At 39.1% G+C, this 20,753-nt stretch overlaps 1 protein-coding gene across 2 annotated transcripts in view; it reads right to left on the bottom strand.

Annotated features, from left to right (window-relative positions):
* Positions 1 to 16,604, bottom strand: part of PPP2R5C (protein phosphatase 2 regulatory subunit B'gamma) — a 76,865-nt gene extending 60,261 nt beyond the window's left edge. The window contains exons 1-2 of one of the 2 annotated variants that reach the window (XM_015630694.3): positions 16,506 to 16,604; positions 14,876 to 14,941 (exon numbers count right to left, since the gene is read on the bottom strand). In XM_015630694.3, coding sequence (XP_015486180.1) covers positions 14,876 to 14,941; positions 16,506 to 16,532 — 93 coding nt within the window. In that variant the 5' untranslated portion in view covers positions 16,533 to 16,604. Of the gene's footprint in view, positions 1 to 14,875; positions 14,942 to 15,454; positions 15,983 to 16,505 lie in introns of those variants that run through there. The other variant, XM_015630695.2, reaches the window with a different exon arrangement.
* Positions 16,605 to 20,753: the final 4,149 nt, after the last annotated feature.

The raw sequence follows: 20,753 nt of genomic DNA, 5'->3' as shown, positions 1-20,753 counted from the left end.
CTCTCAAATTTGCAAACTAGAAGCACACATGTCTTAAAATACACCTTGGCACTTCTTCCTTACAGGAAAGACCATATTTTTCTCAGAAAGTGCCCACAAGATAAGTAATAGGGAAAAAAAATCAGATGGGAATGGGATTCATGATGGAAATCAAGTTGTAACACTGGTACATTGGCAGTTTGACTTGATTTAATTAGAATTTTGTTAAGTGTTGTAGGTATGAAAGCAGCTTCATTCCTGCATGAAATAACATCACTGGCATTTTCATAGAGATATTGCTAAAATAAGATAAACCAACTTTCTTCATGTTCTGAAAAGTATTCTTAGAAAAGCTTATTCATCAGCAATTTGCATAGTCTTGTAGTGTATACATTCAGTGTGCATGGAAACGTTACCATACATAAATATCTACCTTTTGAGTCTCCACGTAATTTCATTCAAATTTTATTCTAGCAGCATGACTGGGAAAGAATACATGCTTCAAGATTAGATTAACAATTGTATTATATTATATATACAGCACTTAATATATCAAAGATGACTGAAAGCAACATTTAAGTTTCATCAAACATGTTTAAGATGACCATTTTGCAAATTTAATATTATAAAAGCAAAACCCCTTATACAGCCTTATAGAACAAATAAGGGGAGACAATACAGTGAATATTTAAGTCCCAGTTACCAAAAACACTACATCAGCAAAATGAAAGCATTTATGTACAACTAATACTTGTTACATTGCATTTTTCAGACTATTTCACTTTTTAATCTCAGACACTAAGTGCTTAAAATGTTTAAGCTGAAATACAAGTGAAATTCAAGAGAATTTCTATCCATTAATTGAAATTTTAAAAAGCATTACAAACAAAAATATTAATAGACTAAGCTAAAAGAAAAACAGCACTAAGAATTAGGAAGCAATGACTTACTGAGTATTAAGCAATAAATGCTAATTAAGATGCCTCATAAACATTACTACTGCACAGGATTCTGTACTTTCAATATTGCTATTGAGCCTAATGGTGTTTTTCTGAACTGGCTACTTTCCATTGCCACCTGTATTTTTTCATTACTTGGAACAGGAAAAGCTATTTTCCTGTTTCCTCTATTCCCAAACAAATTCTCCATCTCAAATTAGCAGGTGCTGTCATGTGTCTGCACACATGCACACACTACAGTACCCTAAGGTAGCACACATCTCAGGGAAGCAAGTATTCTAAATGGCATAAAAATTCTAAAATTAGCCAAAAGTGGTTATTTAAGAGGATGGGTAACATTTCTGATTAGAATGTTGAAAGAAAGCATTTTTTGTTGCTATGGAAACTTCCCATCTAGAAGTGATGACTCCAGAGTAATTCTAGCCCTGAATCACTGGACCATTTATCCAACTCCTTCCTACCATGATCACCCTTGCTTTTCCGTCATGCTCCTGTCAGCCAGCACATACCAGAAAGCTGCTAGAATAATTTCTAAACCATTATTTCAGTGCCACACAGCTGTACTCAATGACCTCTGCACTTGGTATTATGATGCTACCATGAAAGAGCTGGCCTCCAGGGCTTGCAGACAACATTGGATAGAAGAGCACCTGGAAAGTGAGCTAAGTCAATTTAAGCCACAAAGCTCAGCAATTTTAATCACATTTCTTAAAGAAAGGTAAACGAATTCAGATTAACAATTGTGTATTCATCTGCTAAAGATTTCAAGGTAACACACTTTCTATAGCAGTGCAGTGCCTTTGAGTTCAGATGGAAGAGCCAAGCTCAGCTTCCTCCCCCCAGTAATAAACCAAACCACCACAGACACAACTTCCAAGAGTAAATGATGGACATTCTGCTACATCAGTGAACAGTTCAATGTATTTGACACCAGAACAGTCAAGCTGCAGACACCCTTTTATCAATTCTCAAGACTAGAATAAGCAATACCTATTCTTGCCCTTGTTCTGGCAAACAGCTCCCTCCTACTCAAATGTTTATATAGGCAGACACATTCAATTCCCAAAGTGCTGATAAACATCTAAAAATGTGCACAAACTGCTATGAAAAAAATGTCACATTGAAAATATTTCTTCAAATCATTATTAAAACACAACCCTCAGGTTTTCTGATCAATTTATTTCTGAAAAGTTAGACCTTTATGTACTTCAATGAACATTAAGACAATCAGCCAAAGTGTGAATTCAACTTTTAAATTCTCATTTTAAGAATTGAAAGTATACAGCTTACTTTTCTCAGTGCCCAGGACTAAGCTTAAAATTAATTCAAGAGAGTAAAAGGTGGGGAGAAGGTTTCCTGCCAGTCACAACAGTTCAAGGTAGATAACCCTTGCATCTCTTCATCCCTTGAATCCTGCATCAAGCAGAATGTGGTACATTCCTTTTCTTGACATCACTCTTGTGAGCAAAATTGGATCTTTCACCCTTCTGACATTACACAGGCAGGTAAAGATAAGAACACAATGCTGAGTTTGCGACCAGGGAAAGAAAGATATGAGTAGAGCAACCACATCTATAGTTACAATTGATTTTTCTTTTTAAATTAAACTGACAATCATCAAGCATCCCACAATGCAACTTTTACTTTTGGACAACTATCTAAGACACAAGAGAGTATGGTGGGACCTTGAAGGAGGATCCACCCTGCATGCCATGTCTTTCAGAAGAATCTGTTTTTCCCTTTCTGATAATCTCTCCAAAGTGCTATTTAAGCTACCTTGACAAACAAGGGCAACCAGAAGAACTCTGACCTTACCTTTCAAAGCACACTCACTAATAACTGAATTAGACCAAAGGACACAAAGCCTTCTGATCCACAAAATCAAAAGTCAAGCCAAGCCAAGCCTAGAGTGGGGTCAACTCTATAATGATACAGCAAGTTTGCATAGTGCTTTCTAAGATAAACCAGTAAGAGCAGGGTGAGGTTTTGAAAATGACAGTAAAATCACCTTGGTGCATCTGTCATAAAAGATTAAGATAACTGAATGACTTACTAGACAAAAATCTGATCTCCTAATCACAAGGCAATGGAGATCCTCTGCCTGAAGAAACATGGTGGTGGCAGCACCCTATATGGTGTTTCTTTACATAGATCAGTCTAAGGCTAATATGCAAGTTTCTGCCTTCTAAGAAGTATCACCACTGATTTCAAGTTTGTATCAATGTGCACACCATTCCACAATGGCAGCAGCAAAACCTTGAGAAAAAACTCTGGGCTACGAAATCTGTACCCTGTAGCAATTCATACATGATGAAGGTTCCCTGTGAAATACAAGAGCAAAAAGCACAGAACACTAAAAGAATCATCAGTCTGAATCTGAAGCAGAGGGAAAATGCTTATTTTAATGCAGCATTAATCCCTTCCCTCTCCTCCTTTTAGTATAGTAAGTAGCCTCCATGGACTTATTTTTCATTAAGATAAATAGAGGTCTGATCTACAGCACCCAGAAGAGTTTGTTTCTTGCCAAGGCAGCCTCGGAATGCTATGAAAGCATTTTGGATTATATCAAAAACATACTTACAATGAAATTGAAATACAGGTTATTGAAACTAAACATAGATCATCACAAAACATGAAAGGGACATTAACAACCTGATTTTAAAAACTCTGAGGGCCCAGTATGTACCAAACCAAAATAATTTGGCTAACAGGTTGAGGTTTAACACATAATCAATGTAATTAGGCTGAGAAGCTGAATTTAATTTAATCTCTTGAGAACTGAAATCAAAGATCAAGGAGTCAAAATGGGTGGAGAGCAGTTAAAGAACCTTCCGTGTAGTTCTTTCCCCTCTGCAGTAACTTCAAAGTAGCGTGAAAATCTCTGCACACTCCAAGAATCTTGAACACTACCACAGAGCTCGCTCCTTTGCAAATCTTTATTTACCAGTTTGGGGGTAGGAACAAGGACAGATTGTATCTGGCATATGGCCCAGCTACCATCAACCTGGTAAATATATCCACACCATGCCTACAGAAGTGGGTTGGTGATGGGATATCAACAGCTGGGAAAAAGGCAAAGTTGTTCAAGACAACACAACCAGGAGAGCAGTATTTGTCAGCTGATTGCAGTTCTGTGTTGTTAACAGCAGCAATTCAACATGACTTCCAAGAGGATAACATCAGAATAAACTCTTTTTACTAATGGTATTAAAGATAAGGCCTGACAGAGCTTTCAGTCTGCAGCAATTCTAGTACATACAAGTACTGGCAGAGTTTATTATGGAGCAAGTAGGTATGATTTTTAACATCAGGATTTTCAATATACAGAGAATCAGTACAAACTATACAAAGCTTGATATGGAGTATACTGGATATAAAAAAGGAAACACTGATCCATAAACAACATAGATGAAAACAGCAGAAAAACAGGGAAACAAGTTTGCAGGGTACCATTCTGGACACCAGATGTGTCTGAAGTTCTTTGTTAAGGATTCTTGCTACTATGCCATTATTGTTCATTAGTTTTACCATCACAAGCCAGTTTGTACAGACAACTTAGGGAGGAGTCTCTGGAGAGGCAGCTTATGGTGCTGAAGGCTTTGGGCGGTTTCACACAGATGGCAATTTAGATGTCTATTGTTTTTCCTCAACAATATCATTTGCCAGAATGATACCTGGATTGAATGATCTTTGCAGCTCCCTTTCCAGCAAATACACTTATTATTGTCAAGCACTCTGAGATTACTATCCAGTGTAACATCTCAGCATAACTTACTATGTGCTTTATTACAGCAAGAGCTGCATCCTAAAGCTTTGAGGATCTGTGCTGTTATAATGATAAACAAAAATATTATCTTTTCAACAGGATAGTAATGGCAAAGTTTGTATATTTTGGCACTCACAGATTTATGTTGTAGCACTCGTTTAACAACCATGACTTTGCATTTACATACAGCAGTGCTACTGCTGGCTATTCTCAATGTCTAACTATGGAGTTCCATTAGTGTTTTGCCAGAGACAGCATGGAGTCTGTTGAATTGCGTCAGTGACTGGGATGTGTCCCACAAGCAGTGAAGGCCATCTGGGCCTCTTCGCTGTGGATGGGTACCCACAACAAACTTTACAGTCACAAACCAGTTTAGAAGACTGATCCACAACTTGCTGAAGCTCTTCTGCCTTTCTTGCTGCTGTTTATTTTTCACAACACAAAGCATTGCTTGTATTTCCTGTTAGTAGCTTCTACACAGACCTCAAGTTTTATCTTCTAAAGAATTGTATCATCACAGATTTGTGTAATAGACTGGACTTGCAACACACCAAACCAATCCCACGTTTCAGCTTAGTGTGCTGCATCCTTGACATTAATACACTATAATTTTACATTCACAATTAAGTATTAGTAGCATAAGGCTTGTTTTCCATTTGCTTCTTGTAAACATAATTTTGTTTTAACTAGTTTACTCCAACAACAAGATGATATTTGATTCCGTTCACTCAGAGCTTCAGTCCAAGGTCAACAGAGTATTGGCAAAGATGAGAGGGTGCCCAGGCTCAGACTTCAGTGGATTCACACTGCTTTGCATTTGCTAAAACACCACCATCAGTGAGCACCTGGTACTTCACAAAAGCAGCAAAGCCAACCCTTGTTTCCTAATGTGTCTTCTGTCACAAAACTTCAAAGCAAGAAATGGCCTTAGAAAAAAAAAAAATTGTTACCTGCAACCACCAATTAGCTGATTAAATAAGCTTTAAACCAAATAATGTCCAAAGTATTATTTTAAAATATTTATATTAATACAAGGATTAAGAATCTGGATAAAAGATGGTCTGGCTTAAATTACTTTAGTTCTTGATTTTCATTTATAATTTCTCTCTGATGAGCCTTTAAAAAAAAAACAACAAAGCAACAAAAACTATCTTTGTTCTTCATATATATATATATATATATATATGTACATACCCATGTACACACATACACATGTAAGGTTGGCATATTTGAAGGAAATCACACACTAACTCATTTGCTTTAGGCACCCACTCCTACACTCTACTGTAAATTTAAATATATACAGCTACTGATGAGCTAAGGCAACTGCACATGTGGCTTTACCACTGAGGTCCATATTTTTGTGCTCCCTGATCTATTCATAGAAGCTTCTCACTTCACACACTCATATTGAAATTTTTTTTAACTTCGTCTCCTGCCCACCAATTTGGTTATTTGTATTAGATACTATTTGAGAGAGTTATAGTCCATGACAAGTAATCTGGTCTAGGGGAAGGTATACCTCGCCATGGCAGGTGGGTATGAGTTTCTTCCAACCACACCATCCTATGATTCTATGAATAATCACCTTAACTGCTTCTACAGAACTGTTACACCAAATAATTTCATCTTTGGCTCTCATCATGCTTTTATTTTACATGTCGCTGGAGAAGCTTACGTGTCAGTATTTCAGACTGATAAAATGAGAAGTGGTGAGGAAGTATATAAAAGTCACCATAAATGTGTAGCATATGATAATATTTGGCAGTCATCTTTTAAGAAGCATATTCAGGAATAGGCCAGGATTTTTTTTTCCTAGCTTTTGGTTGGTTGGTTTCTATGAATACCCCTCTAAGCCTGTTGCAGGGAATGACACACAAACAAAAAACCCCAAAGCCTACCATCCCATTTCTACAATTACATATTTATTCTGGCCTCAAATGAAATGGAGGGGGGGAAAATGTACACAAGGTACGTTTTTAGTCTGTGAACATATGGGTAAATTCATAGCTACCTGTTTTTTCTCACTGTTTGTATTCTTTAAGATGTAACTACATTAATAATTCTGTATTACCTGTGTTAATGTACATCCGAGTACTCTCTGAGTGGTAGGCTTTAACTCTTACGAAAAAAATTTAAGAGAAGCAATTTGAAACTAAGGATAAAAAGGATGTTTTCAGTAAACAAAATGCTGGTATCCAATTTTCAAAGTCACTTTGCTCCTTTTGATTAGAACAGCCTTTACCTTCATTGCTGTGCTGCTTCCATTCAGTAAGGATTCAGAGAGCTTAAAAACAGCATTAGGAAGCAGAGGATAGCAAATACTAAACTGCACACAGTTCTCACACCTCCTATGTTACACAAGTAGTTGTCAGCCTTGTGTAAGAAGTAGAAGGGCACAAGATCCTCTTTTTCAGAAGCAGTCCATTTTAGGTAATAAAATACTTGTGTACAGCAGTGTTTGGTACACTTTAATAATGCCATTAATTTTAAAAGCATAATGTTAAAGTTCCATAACAAATGCCACTAAGGTAACTCCTCCACTATTCAGTATTAACATGCCCTTGCTTGGAACACAGAAGGAAATTCCAGTTCCCAAAACCAAAAAGCCAAGATGTCAATAAAAATTGGAAATAGGAAAATTACAGAAGTTAAAGACAAAGAGTTACGTAGATGCTCTAAGAATAACACATATGCCATCCTCTCTACTCAGTAAATAGCTTCCTGTTTAGTCCTAAAGGTGTATACACTCAAGTATTTTTTAATGGTTATATCAACCCATTAAAATAATCTCTCTAGGAAAGAAAATCAGAACTGCAAGACATGATAAAAAATTAGTTTTCAAATTAATTTCTTAAAAAAGCTGGCACACCAATTTAAAACCAAACAAACCCACTCCAAAGCCCACAGACTTTATTTTGTATCAGTTATAACTGAGAGAAAATACATCTCAACTTCATACACAGCTTTGGTTTAAAATCCTGTTTTGCTAATGTTACAAGTAAAATCTCAAATTAATAGACCTAGAAAGCTACATAAGGTGTCTTAACACTGTCTATTTATAGTCCTTCCATGATTCAAACTTGAGATGACATGTTATTTGAAATTTCAATTTTATTTCATTATATATGTCTTCTTTCAAATGCGAGACCACCAGTTTTGAGATCACCTTTATCTATTACTGCATGGGACTGGCTCATGAAAGCACTGGCTACTCTGCTGTCCAGCTGGGGTACACCACTGAGCACATAGTGAAGAGAAGAACCAGGGCCGAGCTAGGGTTGTTATGTGATGAAGATGCCTGTCAGTGCTAAATGTACCTCTTTGTTAAGGACACCAGCTTCTATGAAGAACAATCTTACACTTCAAAGATGATGAATGTAATGTATCCAAAATGCAGCGCTACTGAGTTACAGAGACAGCCCAACTGGTGCGTGGGCTGACACACCTGAAGGGTGGGATGCCATTCAGAGGGGCCTGAACAAGCTTGAGAAATGAGCCCATCTCATGTGGTTTAACAAGACCAAGTGCTGGTGCTGCACCAGGCTCAGGACAATCCCGGTATCAATCCAGGCTGAGGATGAACAGATGGAGAGCAGCCCTGCTGGGAAGGCTTTGGGGGTGCTGCTGGGTGAGAGGCTGGACATGACCCAGCAATGTGCACTGGCTGCCCAGAAACCACCCGTGTGCGGGGCTGCATCCAAAGCACCGTGGGCAGCAGGGAAGAGAAGGGATTCTGCCCCTCTGCTCTGCTCAGGTGACACCCCACCTGGAACACTGTATCCAGCTGTGTGGTCCTCAGCACAGGAAGGACATGGAGCTGTTGTTGGAGCAAGTCCAGAGAAGGGCCACAAAGATGATTAGAGGGATGGAGCACCTCTGCTATGAAAAAAGGCTGAGAGGATTTGGTTTGTTCAACCTAGAGAAAGCAGGCTTTGGAGGGACCTAATTGCAGCATTCCAGTACCTGAAGGGCACCTACAAGAAAGATGCAGAAACTTTATACAACGGTATGTAGGGACAGGAGAAGGGGGAATGGCTTTAAACTGAGAGTAGGTTTAGATTAAACATCAGGAAGAAGTTCTTTACTGTGAGAGTAGCAAGGCACTGGAACAGTTTCCCCTTAGAAGCTGTGAATGCTCCACTCCTGGAAGTGTTCAAGGCCAGGCTGGATGGAGTTGTGAGCAACCTGGTCTAGTGGAAGGTGTTCCTGCCCATGGCAGAGGGATTGGGACTAGATGGTCTTTAAGGTCCCTTCCAACCCAAACCATTCCATGATTCTACAACTGAACAACAATAATGGAAAAGACCTAAATGATGGATGCTTTACATAAGGGAATAAATATTTATCTGTGACAAGAAAGTATTACCAGAAATTATTTAGGAGTAGTCCTACTACATGTTAACAAGGAAGAGAAAACAATTCCAGAACTTTCTCCCCATCCCAATCCCCAAACCTCAACCTCCTATGCTGTGGTGCCTAAACGAATGCCAAAATAGCACTTGTGTCAAGACTTTCAAATATAACTCAAAAAAATTCTGAAGTAGAAAATTCTAGCCTCAAACTGGACATTGTGTAATAGTCCCCATGCACCATCTTCAATGTGAAGTATATTTGTTTCTCAGGGTAAATAGCACCACAATGAAAATCTCAAACAGTAAACATAAGAAAAATAAGCAGCATATATAGAGAGTATCCACTCAACTTTCTAAATAACTTCTGCTGCTGATCACAGAAACCTGTTGTCACAAAAAAATGCTGGATTTATTGCTTTTGTCTACTCCTTGCTTTCCATTAAATGTTAGGTTATTTCCACATATGATCTCAGCTAAAAAAGGCATGAAAAGACATCAACATTGCTTCTACTATTCATTCCTTTTGTAATTTCTTACTTTTAATGGAAGTGACAATTCTATGTGCTCATATAATCAGGAATCATTAAAAGTAGTAGTGAGAATACTGACAGTCTTTCCCCACTATGTGCTGGCGAATATAGGAAAGGTGATCATGGAAAACTGGATAGCCACCTCTGGAGGTTCTTTCAGAAGGATGAAATGAAAATCCTTACTTGTGCTGTAGTGTTTTGAAGACGGCTCATTCAACAGAGATTTCTGTAATTTTTTGGCAATTTCATTTACTGAAAAGTATTACCACTGTGCTAAGTAGCTTAAGAAATTATCTTTTAAATTAAAAAGACCTCAAAAAGCGCAGAAGAAAAACTTTGAAAACAAAGCCTTACAAAATTTCTGCACTGGAAGCCATTACAGTAATAAACTTAGTGAAAAGTGATGGTTGTGAGACAGTAGCAGGATAGAAGCATGGATCAGCATTTAAAAGATTTTAAATTATTTTTAAAATTGGTTTCGGCAGTGATTATAGTCCAACATCAGCAACACATGCTGTCAATAAATCCATTTCTTGCACAGCAAGAAAAATGGCTAATACAATTTGCATTTTATTACATTTTGATGTGCCTGTATTAAAAAGAAAAAAAACAACAAAATACCTTTAAAGTAGAAAGAATCAACAAGGACAGCACGTAGAAACAAGATAATACACACACACATGCTTCTCAAAACCACATTAGTCTTCCGTTTGCTTTTCTGCATGGTAGAAGAATGAGTTATAATTTCTGCTTTCATTTGCTGATAGTCACCAAGCCAGTACTTTCTCAAACAACAAAAATAGTCTTTCTATTCTACAGACTACTCAGCATCTGGATTGAAAATTAATACCAATTAAATTTAAAAGTTTCATGCCAGTTTAGGCCAGTCCAGCTAGACACAGAAGAAGCTATCACTCCCAGTCACCTAGTTTTATACAAGACTATTGTCTTGTATGAATGGCTACCAGCCACTTCTTCCATCCCTCCAGGTGAACCACAGTAGTGAATTAATTGTCTTGGATTGTTCCAGTGACTGGTGAAAAGAAGAAGTTTTAGCACCTGCTCTCCCACAGACAAAAAATAGTCAGAAATAAAGAGTATATTGGGTTAAAATTTTAACTTCCTTACCCAGTGGTAGTATTTGAAAACCCCTGCTAAAGTACTGCACTTGAATTATTTTAGGTGTTAGGTTAGGTTTTTCTGGAGATAAAAAAAGGTCATGCTTTTCAACAGTCATTAAATATTACCAAGTCACCTTTTCTAAAAAAATTAGACTGTCCATAAATTACTACTGCCTCAACTCAAAAGGAGACCTCCACACCCCTGTGACAAAACAGAACTCTACAACAAGGCTTATCCAGCTGACAAATAATTCTTCAAAAGTCAGTTAGATCACAGGGCATATGTCCACAAGGTACTAAGTGTTGGAATGGACAATCACCACACCCAGGGGATTTAATTTTCAGTATTAGTTTTTGGTGCAAGTATAGTCTTTGGGCACTGTTAAACAAAGGCCCCAAGAATTTACCAGAGTAGAGTCACTACTCCCATAGTGAGGAAATAAACAGATTAAGCCTTTGTTCACAAACTGAAGACACCAATATGCTGGACTAACTGATGAAATAGGAGGTTCTACCTAATTGTTCTGGCAACTATTTAGTCTAATTTATTAACGTTTACTAACAGGTTACAAAATAAGCTTAGATAGGAACTTAACCATATTAGTTTTTGTCTTCAGTTGCAATGAAAAATGTAACCAAAAGTATGTATTCTATTACCAGCTGTTAAAACCAAGTGTAGCAATGTTCTTTATCTCTTCCATGACCCATTATCCCTCCAGGGGAACATCTTCTGTTAATGGGACATTGAGTCTCACTGCATGACTGATAAAATTATATCATCCCATTGTGAGATGCTCCTCCCAGGGGGAGGAGCCAAGCATTCCTACCTGGATATAATCTGACACTTAGAACTCCACATCAGCCTTTTTCCACTAGATTCCCAGAAGAAAACCAGACCGTTCTGTATCACCGCTAGACCTTCAGAAGAAAACTACACCCTTCTGCAAGATCACTGCTTCAACAAAAGCATGTCTGTCACTCCAGGAGGACTACAGCCACCACTTAATCAGACTGCTACCAACACCCTAACCAACAGGGTGTCAAGTTACATTCTGACTCTGTCAGTGGTTTTTGTACTACTACATTTATTTTAATTTTCCTATTAAGTTATAGTTGGTTTTCTTTTATTTATACATACTAATAAAAAAAATGTTATTCCTACTCTCATATGTTTGGCTGAGAACGCTTTAATTTCAAAATTATAATAATTCAGAATGAGGAGGTTCACATTTTCCATTTCAAAAGAGGCTCCTGCCTTCCTTAGCAGACACCTGTCTTTTCAAACCGAGACAGCTTTTTTCTTAAGTGTTCAGTAACGAGCAACATGCAACACGCAACTGAAGTAATGGCATTGGGTACAGAAGGACAAGGTGCCTTTACCTCATACAGACTGTGCTTTTCTGGGATCTGTGTCACAAAACTCAGAACAGTAGATGGAAACAAGAGAAGGACAATCAAAGTAATAGGAAACCTCCTATCTAGGGGACATTAAGCAGGATTTTGGGGAAAAAAAACCACCCTAATCTAAAATACATATTAAAAATATATATAAATGCCAATTACATAATTAGTAATTTAAAACCAGTTTTACACAACTTCCATTTAAACAACCTTGTAATCCATATACTGGCTTAAAGAAAAGTATACCAGGATGGAAGATCATACATATGCATCTACTCTGTTTCTAATTCTCTCTCCTCGAGCATCAGCAGCTGACCACATAGTAATTCAGAAGGAAGATCCATGTTACTTCACATGTAGCAAGGCTTTTTTAGTATTACATTGAGTTACTATGCACAGCTAATGCAAGACCCATCAGCTTAAGTGATTTTCACCCTCTTTCAGAATCGGCATTCTGGACCTGGTATACCAGGAATCATTTCAATCCCTTTTCAAACTTGCTGTACAGCTTCCATCAACTGAAACCTCATTTCCTTGACTGCAAGACAGGAAAAACACATACTCATTTTTGTAAATACTAAGAACTGTTGTACTTTTTTATCTATAGAAGTTCATGGCATCATGAATTTAGTTAAGTGCTATAAAACTGTCTATAAATAAAGTATTTGTGGGCTGCTGATGCTTGTGTTGTCCCTGTTCTTTGAATAGCAGGCGGTTTCTAGTCTTTACAATCTACCATTTGCATTAACTTCATTTGCATTAAATGCATATGCATTAAATGCATTTTGAGAAACAAAAAGCTGAAATGAACTGTTATATTTCCAAACCTACTCACAGTCTAGAAAAGGATTTCTTTTAAAAGCCATATTAAAATATAAGTAGAAAGACACATGACACCCTTTTCTAAAGAGAAAGGAAACCTAAAAATGTATTAACAGCATGCTCCTGAATATTTCCATATTTACCAATCTTCACTATGTTAATAAGTAGCCTCCTTTCTGCTCATATAAGCACCAGCTAACATACAGCAGGATTACAGCCAGCCACGTTAGAATGCAAAGTCTATGTTACTATTTGTGTGCAATTAATCTATTAATTAAGATAATGAGACAAGCACTGAGGTGTTCAAAACTATACCGAGACTAAATAATGGCCACTGGGAATGAGAACCGTACTGTGCCAGTCACATTCCCAGTTCCTTTCCGATTCAGCCTCTGCTCACATATGATCAAGTATAGACAAGTGAACTGTATTTTTCATTGAGAATTCTACCTGGATGGACAAAAGAAACAGTGTATGAACAGTAAAATATATGCTTCAATTGACATTAACCTCTCTCACATTTCAAGTTTAAAACCCAAAAATCTAGGTCTACAAAGACAGAAATAAATGACAAAGAAACCCACATATACATTTTTGGCTAGCATACAAAGCTCTTCACTTATTATCTTGGGGATCTTTACACTCAATCCTTAAGTACCAAGAGGGAATAAAAAAATAAGTCTTGGTTTCAGCAAGGTTGTCATTCAGAAGCTTGAGAAAATAAGTAGTCAACAAATATACTGCAAATATACTGACAATTACAAGCCTTACAACTGCACAGGAATTAAAATTATGGCCAAGTGAGACTCTTTTTAATACTATAGCAATATACTATAAAGACAGAACACATCACAATGAAGTACATCTATTTATACCACTATAAACATCTACACTGATACATTTTCCACTTCATTCTACAAGCTACCCTAGTAGCTAAGATCTTTTCTAGTAGCTCCATCCAAACTCAGTCATTCTTATAGGAATTTACCAAAATACTTCTACACATAATTTACAAGTTTTAATGATTTTAATTTATGGCAATAGCATGACTCGCTCTGCACAGCAGATAAATGAGAACTCACTGAACTGCATACAATAAATAGTCCAACCCACCTACCCCAAGAGTCGTTTCAGAGCAGGGGAAACAGTAAAGTTGCTGAGTATTTTTGTTCTCAAAATTATCCTTCAGTATCAAGACATGTTTAGAGGCTGAAATACATAACTTTTCAGTCAATCATTTTACACTCAAACTACTGTGAATATTTTAAAGGAAATTTCAGGAAATTCATGTAGACAGTGGATTTCCAAATCAAACAAAAGTACTAACTCTAAGTTTCTGGATGAATGTGTGCAAGTGAATAATGATTTAATCGTCCCTTTTCAAGTTGCTGTGCCTTGCTGGTGGGCAAAACAGAGAGAAATGCAAAATTAAATAAATCAACAGAATAATTAGTAAAAAATTGTATAGTTCGTCGTATAATTATAAAAAGGAACCACACAACACAACAGCTGGCAGCCTTTGATTAAGCCTAAGGTCTCCTGACAATAAACCGGGCTACTGACACTTAACTGACATGCCAGCATCGACAGTTTGAGAGAAGAGACCTCTGGGAATTACAGAGGATTCTAAAAACGACAGAAGAGAAGCTCAAAAACTCACAGTAAAACCAGAAAATAAGACAGATGTATATCTCATAACCAAAAAAGGAAACAGATGAGTATTTAAGACTGTAGCAAGCAAATATTTATTTACTCTAAATAAAACTGACTTCCTTAAAAGCATTGTCTCTTATCTTACCAAATTCCAGGGCAGTAGTTCCACAATGATTTTCCCTCAAAACTACCTGTCATGTTAAAATTACAATGCAGAAAAACTTAAAACACATTTTAGAAGTAACTACAAGTAAGTGTGAAAAATACTATGTCTTTTAGTAATATTTACCTCATGTTCTTGGTTATCTTGTCCATCTTTGCCACTTTTTCCACTCTTCACTGATTTTGCAGGTTCCTTAAAAAAAAAGTTTGCAGTTTCAGGTTTTTTTTTAAAAAAAGGAGCTCTAGATAGATTTGCAAGTCAAGGAATCAGGCTTTTTTAGACACTCGCTGAAAGCAATAAAATTGGCAGAATAAAAATGATACTCTTTAACTGGAAGATGATAATATTGAACTATAAGTCTCTACAAAGGCACTTTAAATATTTGGTGTCTGAAGAAAGACTTTGTAATTTTATTTATGCCTCAAAATTCACCTATAAAGATAAGCTTTCACACAGGTAAACAGGCAGGGATAAAAAAATGCAAGTATTCGAACCTAAGTGATTCTAAGAAATTACTTAGTTCTACTACCTTGCTGTGTTTGATTTTTTTGGTTCGGAAACATTTATATTTCCTTTAGCTTTGAAACTAGCATCAGCATAGTACACGTTTTATACTTTATTATTTTGTTTGTTCTAAGGGCTAGAAAGTCTAGTGTTAGAAGTGGGCCCACAACTCAATTTTCTGCCTCACAGCATTGTACTTACCTTGAATCCTTCACCCATTTTTGAGATTTGGTACTCTGAGAAAAGTGAAAAGCTTCAACGTTTTCAACATAGAAAGTGCCAAGGATATTGGGAAAATGTTAAAGCAAACAACCCCCACTAACCACAACACTCAACCTCCCTACATCTAATTTTAAATTGACGTTGACAAACTAAAAGCCAAACAAAAGTGGTCGAGAGGGGCAGCAGCTGTCTGAGGCAGACAGCACACTTCACTGTTTCTGACTTCCATTCATGGCTAATTGCCTATCACACAAAATAAAGCGCAATCCAGCTAACTTCCTGCCGGATTTACAAGTTTTCTGCGATCGTAACTTGTGCAAGCCCCTTTCGTAGCCGCCAGACAAATCACTCCCTGGAGCCTGAGGCAAAGCGGGGCCAAAGCCAGGTTCATTCTTCTGTCAGGAGAAGGAGCTGAAAGACTCCGAGGGGCGATTAGTGCTCCTTGAATACTTATGGAGATCCCCCAAGCGCAACTCCCACTACAGCCAGAGCTACGCAGCAGCGAAACTTTCCAGGACGGGGCCCGGGCAAGTAGCCGTGGGGACAGACCCCTCATCTTGCCGTGGAAATAATCCCTTCCCCCTCCCCAACGCCCCCGGGCCAGCCCCGAACGAGACACCCCCCCCCCCGCTCCCCGCTCCGCCTCAGCCAGCCCCGGCTGAGGACACGTTTCTCATCCCCTCCCTCCAGCACTCCCCCGCACGCCAAACCCACGGCCGCCCTCCATCGACTCCCTCCCTCCGCCGGCCGCCGGCGAGACGGTACCAGGACCCCGCCTCGGCACCCCCAGACTAGGCCCCGCCGGGAGCTGCCCCCTCCCCGGCACCCGGGGGGAGGCGGAGGCCGGCACACAGCAGCGGAGGAGGGAGCTACCCCTCACCCGGGGCTGCCCCTCGCGCGGCTCTCCCAGCACTGGGGAACGGGCGCCGCTCGCTGCTGCCGCCCCCCACCCCAGGCCCCTCCTCCCCGCGGGGCCTGCACCCCACAGCCTCTCCGCGCAGCTCGGCCTCTCCCGATCCCCACGACTCACTTTCTCCTTCTTGTTTTTATTCGGCATGGCCGCGGAGGCGCAGCCCCCGCCGGCCCCGCTTCGCTCCGCGCCGCGCCCGCCCCGCGCTGCCGCTCCCCCGCTCCGCGGCTGCCTCGGCGCCCCCCTTCCTCCCCCGCCCGCGGGGAGCAGACCCTGCCCGCCCATTGGCTGCGCGCGTCACGTGGGTCACAGCTCGCGGCGCGTCACCGGGGGGCGGGGCTGGCGGCGCCCCCGCCCCCCGGCGGCTCTTGCGCTCTCCTGAAGGGTCCGGGGCTCCCAGACACCTCCTGCGCTCCGCCCGGGCTCCGGCCACGCCTCGGGGTGTTCCCGCGGGCTGAGCGGGGTAGCGGGACGCGCTGAGGTGTCTTCAGGGCCCCAAGCCTCCGGCAGGCTCTTTCTCAGGTGGTGGCAGCCCGTGGGAAGCGAGGGGTCCCTGCAGCCGCTCCCTCAGCCGCTCTTGGGCTAGGGGCACGGGCTCCGCCGTGGGAGTCCGGGCGCTCGTCACTGGGGAGCGGAAACGTTAAGGGGAAAAAAAAAAAATAGATAATATAGGGCATCTCTGAAATTCGCTGGCCCTCTTGTACAAATCCAGTGTGTCCATCGTCATTTTGAGGACTTCAATGTGAGCTTGCAGTATGTGGATGAGGAAGGTGAGCGTTGCGAAGTTGCAGCCTGGTTTTGAAAAAATATCTTGATTGCTTTTAAAAGCCTGAAGTTCAGTTGTGCACGTGTTCATGATGCCCACCTGTACCAGAGGTAATTTTTTAGCAAACAAATCACTTTTTAATCTTCCAAAACCGGAATACAAAATTTAGGACAATCTTAGACAAAAGAAGAAATGTGCAAGTACTCAGTCTGGAAAATTTGCAAACTGCGTTTCTCCCATGGTCAGATTAAGCCACAAATTACTGTTAACTGAGGAGAAAAGTGCAGAGGTCATGAGCACTCATAACAGCATCAAGACGTAAAATGTTTTACATTTAGATTGGACATACTTGTTAAGTTCTAACTGTGTTGTACTGCTAAAGGATGGGAAAATTGCAACTTAATAAATACAGTGTAAAAGTGAAATTGATCTCATTCCTTACCCAGCCTGTGAGTATCAAATCCAGCATGAGCAAGCACATATGCTGTCATTTTTGGGATATAGAATTCTAGTAAACAGTTGTGTCTGATGGTATTGTATCTAATGTTAGATACTTGTATCAGCTTGTATTCATTATATTCGAACACTGCTTTTGCTCTGGAGAAAAAGACAAAGAAACTTTCCCTTTTCCAGGCACTGCAAAGAAATTTACTGACTGTGGAGAGCTGCTTCCTCTTACTTCAGTCCTCTTTCCTGTTTCCTAAGTGCTAGGAAACATATTATCCTGCCTCTTATCCTTTCTCTCATCCTCTCTGGTTTGAGAGTTAAGAAATGAGGTGCAGTTGTCACCATTGTGCCTCTGCTAAGAGTGAGTCATGAATGAGTTGCTACTGGTAAATGACATTTCTGACCAACAGAATAACATGGATTTTTGAAATACTAAGAGACAGCAAAGGAAAAAAATCTACCTCCGTTTGTAGTCTGGAGTTTGATCAGTGTGTGAAAGGGTTTGTATAGCTATGGATAAACGCAAGAGCTTCCGTTTCTTTGTTAGGTTACAATTTTGTAGAAGCTTAAACTACTCTTAATTCCCAGCTGCTCTCTCCCTCCCCTGCACTGATGCTGGTACTGTGAAGCTTAAACCTCTTTATAGAATTGATCAGGTTGAAAACTGTCCTCACAAAATTATGTGTTGGTTTAGTTTTGGCTTGGAGTTTGTTGTTTGGGTTTGTTTTTTTTTTTTTTGCCTTGAACTGGCACACTACCACCTGCTTCTGTAAACACCAGCATTGGCTGAAGGAAGGGGGTGGAAATATGTGGTGGGGGCGGGATGTGACCTCAACAGCCTAGATTTAGATCAGTTTAAGCAGCTTAATGAGTTTCTCATTGGCTCTTGGCCTCTTTTGTGCTGCTAGTGCTCATAGTTTTTCTAAATAATGGAAAAACTCTGTCAGTATCGTTCTTACCCAAGTACTTCTGAATAGGAGTAGCAAAAATTGTCTGTCCTTATTTTGCAGTTAGTTGGGAAACCTTGAATCAGTACATTGAACTGAATACAGGTTCAAAAGTTGGTACTGACTCAGTTAACATTTATGAGGTTTTCTTTGTGACCACAGATGTAGAAACTCTTGTGAAAACTTGACTCCCCCTCACCTCGCTTTGCTGCAGAGTCTAATTCACCAGTAACAGAAAGCAATTGTGTTTTTCAAGGCCTGCTCTATTATATGAAATATTCAGTGGGTGGAGAAGGTTTACAAGAAAAATAGTTCCATCTGTATGCTCTAGTGTCTTCATAAAACATGAGACTAAGATAAGTGACTTAAGTGATTAAATCTTGCTTTTACTACAACAGTATGGCTCTGTGGGCCTAATTATTCTGCTATGAAATAGGAATAACTATGTAAATAAGGTGATGTAATTTGTGTATGAATATGACTATATTAATATTTGCATTAACTTCTGAACATTTTATGCAAACTAGGTGTTTTCAAAAACCAGAACATAGTCACACTGATTAGGTTATCACTCTAATTAAAGCATCAAAACCTAGTGCATGTAGCATAGTTTCTAATATGCATTTTTTACAGTGCTGATCAAATTCTCTAAATTTGCAAAAGTTAAGTCACCAAACAATGTCAAGTATTGTGTAAAACACCTGGATAATATTTAATAGCTTGAAACTGGGCCAAGTGTCCTGTGTGCCAATGAAAGGGGAATATTTACATAGTTAGTCCTTTCCAGCTGTATTGAATATTCTTGTCTGGTTGATTGCTTTTCATGTTTTTGTTGCTTGTTTTTTAATCCCTTTACAGTGGTGGAGCAGTCATGCTCTGGCCTGAGTTTAATGAATGGATCACTGTCACTGTGACAGGGATAACATCTTCCATCCCCACTTGTATGACTTTATTGCTTCCCATGCACTGTCTCTGGTTTAATTGGGTGGTGTGCCAGCTCAGCTTGTTAAAATGTCAGAAAACTAACTGAGCACTGGCGACAATGAGACCTTTTGCTAGGAAGCTGTTAATTTGGTTCAGCTGAAACTATGCAATAGCACTTGTGGACAAGGTTTTAGCAGCCAGTGAACTGCCATCATTATACATAATTGTCAAACATTGTCAGGCTGTTTCTCGAAACATCTCTTCATTGACAGACTTTTGTTGTCTGGCACACTGTGTCAGATACAGAGAACTGAAACCTGAAGGACCAATTGCTGTAAAGAGGCTGGAGTAGATGGGTTGAAATAGAAACAGATTTTTTTCTCGTGCTTTCATGAGCCAAAATACTACTTAAGGTAACTTTCCTGGCAAGAATAGTGGAACTGGCAGATTATGTCTCAAGGAACTAACTGAGGGAGCAAACTACTTAATCAGCACCTGCAATAGATTCTGCATCTATGCAATCTAACGTCAAAAGCTGCAAAACCAGTATACTCAACTTCACAATAAAGCTTAGAAATCTTTCAGGGACTTTCTTTACAAGCATGGATTCATTCTGCTTATGCTGAATCACATTAAATAATTCTTATGCTGTTCTCAATATAAATTGTAAGGCTTTAATTCTCCTCAATTATTTTAAAATCCGTTAGTGTTGGATGCCCTGCTGTCACAATCGGCAGTATTGTAAAGGCTACAAAACAATTTATTCACAGCCGTATAAAAGTCAGACTCTTTTGAGGTAATTAGTAACAGGTCAAATTTGGAACTTCATGAAAGTAAACAACATGATATTTTAGCCCTACATGTGACCACATAATTACAAATGGCAATTATTGGCATCACTTAACACAGAACCAGAGATGCGTGTTCAGAGCCATAATTAAACATATATATGTGTAGTAGTGTCATATTGGATGCCTTCTAGCTGTAATAATACTCTGTATTTTTGTAAAATTTGGACTAGTAAAAAATGAAAAAAAATGTTCATGTATGATTAATTATGCTATCTGAATCTTAGCTTTAAGAATTTTCACTCACTGTGGAACTATTACATTGAAATACAGATTTCTCTAAGTTTTGTCTGTTCTAGATCCTTTTCACTCTCTTCCTTGCCTCTAAGTTTAAAAAAAAAATAAATAAGGCTTCATTTGAATGTAATGAATATTATTAGTTATTCAGGCAATTATAAGATTATAGAAAACTTTTGCTAGGAGATTTTTCCCTTTT

The sequence above is a fragment of the Parus major genome, chromosome 5 (genome assembly GCF_001522545.3).
Source record: "Parus major isolate Abel chromosome 5, Parus_major1.1, whole genome shotgun sequence".
Classification (NCBI taxonomy): Eukaryota; Metazoa; Chordata; class Aves; order Passeriformes; family Paridae; genus Parus; species Parus major.
This window is presented reverse-complemented; position numbering and strand designations above follow the sequence as displayed.